The sequence below is a fragment of the Alosa sapidissima genome, chromosome 24, assembly GCF_018492685.1.
Source record: "Alosa sapidissima isolate fAloSap1 chromosome 24, fAloSap1.pri, whole genome shotgun sequence".
Taxonomy (NCBI): domain Eukaryota; kingdom Metazoa; phylum Chordata; class Actinopteri; order Clupeiformes; family Clupeidae; genus Alosa; species Alosa sapidissima.
In genome coordinates this window covers 8,263,074-8,268,073 of record NC_055980.1, presented here as the reverse complement: position 1 = coordinate 8,268,073, position 5,000 = coordinate 8,263,074, and the positions used below count along the sequence as shown (strand labels likewise).

General features: G+C 46.9%; 1 protein-coding gene across 1 annotated transcript in view; it reads left to right on the top strand.

Annotated features, from left to right (window-relative positions):
* Positions 1 to 5,000, top strand: part of LOC121700710 (transformation/transcription domain-associated protein) — an 84,368-nt gene that overhangs the window by 63,290 nt on the left and 16,078 nt on the right. Inside the window, 2 exon segments of the mRNA XM_042083914.1 lie at positions 1,474 to 1,609; positions 4,439 to 4,630. Of these exon segments, the coding sequence (XP_041939848.1) occupies positions 1,474 to 1,609; positions 4,439 to 4,630 (328 nt within the window).

The following is a 5,000-nucleotide window of genomic DNA, read 5'->3' as shown; positions in this document are numbered from 1 at the left end:
TGCTAAAACGATGCACACATTATTAGCCAATTATTTTGTTCATATTCACTCAGACTTGTGGCATTATAGGTTTCTGCATTAGGTCTACCGTTGGAACAAAATAAGCCCAGAGAGTTCATTGATATGTAGGCCTATTTTATTCTTGTAGGGTACGCTATATGATAAAAGGCCAAGAGTGTCTTAAGCACTGTTTTATTTTATTTCGGTATTGTCTTACCGCAACAATTTTTATGTTGTATTTGGCTGCTGTGTTTGACTGAAATGTAGACTGTTCTTTTTTCTTTTCAATACAGTATATGAAACAAACCTCAGTTTAGATAATCATATTCACACATTTTTTTTTGCCTAATTCACAACCATGACCATGATAATTGATGGTTAATGTGCATTTTGAGCAAATGATAAAAAATCTTTCAGAATGCTTTCCATTCTTGAACTGCATCGAATTGCATTGAATCGCATCGAATCGTACCGAATCGTTTTTTATGAACATGTATCTTTTCTTGTATCGAATCGTGCCCATGTATCTAGATGTGAATCGTATCGTCTTTTACATGAGAGATTCACACCCCTAACACACACACACAAACACACACACGTGTGTGTGCTGGCTCTCCCATTGTCTGTTCTCTTGATTAAACGGCCCCATGCCTGGGGCTAATGTTAATGTCAGCCACATCCGCATCAGGGCATGATTCACCTCATTTCCATCACTAGCAGGAAAGCTCATCAAAAAATGATATTTTGTTTTTTCAATTAATAAATAAAATTTTAATTGGCCACATGAATTAGCTCCATTATCATGGTAAGCAGACCAAGTCAGACCATGTGCGGACGTAATATGGTTAGTTGTTCTTCGGGGTTGAGCTTATTTAGCGCAGATGTTGTCGCCGAAGAAAAACGGCGTCAGGAGTAGCATTTCACCAACCTTTCAAGAACGTGACGCTGTCTAGATGTGGCCGGCGAAAGTAGCTCCCAAATGTGCGATCTGTCCTAGCCCACTGGCATTTCATTACTGCGGGTAACAAATGCATTACTGTTCGCTTGGAGTGAATCTCATCTAGTGCGCACTGGGGTTTTGTTTTATGAAGTGATGGCGGACGCAACCACATTGCATTTCCATGTTGTTGGGGGTTTTTTTTGTCCTTTTTCTTTTTTCTCTCGCGCTCTTTTTTTTTTGTTGACCTTATTTCCTGTGCGGAGGCCGAGTCGAACTCAGCAGATTCCTCCCAAACGGGCGCAGGATGGAGACCGGAACGCTGCATAGTCGAAAGGGCATTGAAAGCGCAGCTTTTCATCAGTGACATTTATATCGTGTGTGTATGTAACCTCTGTGTGTGTGTGTGTGTGTGTATCACCTGTGTGTGTGTGTGTGTGTGAGCCTATTCAGAAGCTCTTGGCTGCCGTTTTGTGTGTCCACTCACCTGTGCCTCTAACCTGCTGGCCTTGCGTCTTCTCCCCCCTTTGCTCCAGGTGCTCCAAGGAGCTGAACCAGTGGGAGCCGCTGACTGAGTACGGCCAGTCCAAGGGCCACACTAACCCCTATCTGGTGCTGGAGTGCGCCTGGAGGGTCTCCAACTGGACCGCCATGAAGGAGGCCCTGGCCCAGGTAAGGCCCCCCCCCACCATGTCTAGCGGCTCCTTCAGCACTGAACGAGTGGACACAGGGACAGCCTGGAATGCTAGGGACAGATGGAAAGGGAGTGACTAAATGTTTTTTTGTTTGTCTCAGTGTTTTGTTTGTTTGTTTGCCAATTGAGTAGCTCATTGTTCAGATCACCACGTACGTACGGTGCCAGTTTGCGCAGCATGCAGCTCTGGCACAAATACGCCAGCGATGCCTCCAGCATGGTCCAATGAGACACCTGGCACACCACACGGGCATCAAACAGAACATGCCAACATGGATCGGTCCAGACTCCAGTTAGTCGCTGATGAGCATATCCCATCATGCAACTTGATGGTGGCAAAGGCCAGCTTTCTGGCCCACCCGTGCTTCACCTCACCACCACCACACCTGGTCCCTAATGAAATGCTATTACTCCACGAGTGTGACAAGGAGCCGCATGTCCATTAGTGCAGCGTGTCCTGCGGGTCACCTGAAAAGGTCAGCCGTGTGTCATTGTCCCCTTCCTTAAGACTAATGCTGGAGTGGCGTCCCTGTGTGTACACTCCGACTTAGACCAGCTGCTCCCTGACATCGCATGTACTATTAGTTAGACTTGGACACGTCCTGTAAGCATGATTACACACTCATATATATATATATATATATATATATATATATATATATATATATATATATATATATATATATATATATATATATATATACACACACACACACACACACACACACACACACACACACACACACATATATAATATATATATATATATATATATATATATATATATACACACACACATGCACACTTTCACACTCACTCAGTGTCATACTGTCCCTCTGTTTCTCTTATTTTAACTCTCTCTCACTCTGTCACACACACACACACACACACACACACCCCCACACACCTCTTTTTGCTGTGTAGAAAGTTGAGCTGAAGGGAGTATTAAAAAAACCAAAGGCGGCTCGTCGGCAGATTGCATTGTTGACTCCAAGAAAGCCCTTTCCCAGCTGGGGGCTTATTTATGGAGCATACTTTTTTTCTTTTTTAATAATAATAATAATAATAATAAAAAAAACAACAACAACAGAGCAGAAGAGCTATGTGATAGCGCCGGCCTGACACTATAAATACGGCCGGCCGGCTCCCTCCTCAAGGAGACTTGGAACGCTTCCACCTGGGCCTGCTGTCCTAAGGTGACACCTAATTAAATTGTCCAACTCGCTGCCACTCTACCAACCCACCCTCCCTTCCTCCCACTCTCTCTCTTTTCTCTCTCCCTCTCTCTCTCTCTCCCTCCCTCTCTCTCTCTCTCTCTCTCTCTCTCTCTCTCTCCTCTCTCTCTCTCTCTCTCTCTCTCCCCCTCCCCCCCTTCCATTTGCTATTCTCTTCATTCTTGTTCTCTCTGCATCTAATATTTACGGATATGGGCTTGAATAATTGCCCAAACATCTGCTGGGAAGTCATTTCTTCTCCCTCCCTCCCTCCCCCATCCCCATGTTTTTCTCTCTCCCTTGTTTTTCTCCCTTTTCCTCCATCTCCTCTTTCTTTCAATGGCTTGCCTTTTTTTGTCTGTTTTTTCCTTGCACAGGAAGCTTTGAATGCCTCCCCACCTTTCAATTAAAGCCAGGGTGATAAGGGCAGCACTGTCTCTGGGATATTCATCAAACGCTGGGGACTGGTGGGGGTGGTGGAGGCTGGCTGGGCGGGGGGGTGATAAGCACATGTTGACCGATGGCTGTAATTTCCTCCTCACCACCCTCCATCACCGTGTCATGCAGAGCGACTAGGACACCCATAAGCACCCAAAGCCTCTATGTATGTCTGTCTGTCTGTCTGTCTGTCTGTGTCTCTGTGTGTGTCTTTCTTCTTTCTTTCTTTCTTTCTTTCTTTCTTTCTTTCTCTCTCTCTTCCCCTCTCTTCACCTCTGATTTCCTCTCTCTCTCTCTCTCTCTCTCTCTTCCCCTGAAGCTCTGTTTTTGTCCCAACTGCATTCCTCCACGCAGGAAAATAGCATTCCTCCGTGGCGCGTCTCACATCATGTTGTACAATGTGGCCAGCTCTTGGCCAGGGCCCGGGCCGCTTTTGGAACGGCGCGCGCAGACCCGTGCCTGCTGCGGTGGAACTGACCTGTCAGTGCTGCGAATGGGAACAGGATCGTGTGTGTGTGTGTGTGTGTCTGTGTCTGTCTGTCTCCACTCACACTTAGCAGCGAGTGAGCTAGCAACTCAGCGGCAACTCCTGTTATGTGCAACTCAAAGTGGATTCCCAATGTGGGCCTGTGGAAAACCCTATCCACACACACACACATCCACCCCCCCCCGTCCTCGTCCCCGTCCCCGGTACACACAAACTCTATTTATTCACTAGAGATGGTGAGGGAGAGAAAGAGAGGGAGAAAGAGAGAGAGAGAGGAGTGTGGGGAGTGCAAGCGATGCTGTTTTGGGGAAGAAGAATGCCAGCGCCAGCACTAGGAGTTGAATTCACTGCTTTACTGAGGTCTGGGTGGTGCAGTGTACAAGTCGTAGCTCACTTGGATTTAAAGCAGAGGCTTGAAAATAGACCCGGTCTGTAATATTGAACACACACACACACACACACACACAGAGCAATCTTTATTCATTCACATTGAGCTGTCACCCAAAATAAGCAGCTCTGTAGCCCCTATGTGTCCATTAAAGTTAATGACTGCCAATCCCTTGGTCTCCATAATGAGGTATGTTGGAGACAGGTACTGCGTCTGTATGCACAAAGATAGTCTTGGCTTGGCATACTAATGATTAACTTTGTGTGTGTGTGTGTGTCAGGTGGAGCTGAGCTGCCCTAAGGAGATGGCGTGGAAGGTGAACATGCACCGCGGCTACCTGGCCATCTGCCACCCGGAGGAGCAGCAGCTGAGCTTCATCGAGCGCCTGGTGGAGATGGCCTCCAGCCTGGCCATCCGCGAGTGGAGGAGGCTGCCGCACATCGTCTCGCACGTCCACACACCCCTGCTGCAGGTAAGCAGGAGTCTCGGGGGCGGGCGCACACACACACACACACACACACACACACACACACACACGTGCACATCAGTACATGGGTACATATGTGCACATGCACATTCATGAGCACGCACAGCACATGCATACTGAGACAGCCTTATCGATATATTTAGGGAAAAGTACAAGTCTAGTGGGAACACGCCAAATATCACTCTGCAGGTAATATGAAATGTGTATATATACACACACACACACACACACACACACACACACACACACACACACACACACCACACACACACACACATTTTTCTTTGACAGCAAAGTGCCCTTACACTTGAACAGACCCACTCCTGCACATTTTAGACACCCATTTGTTTTCTCC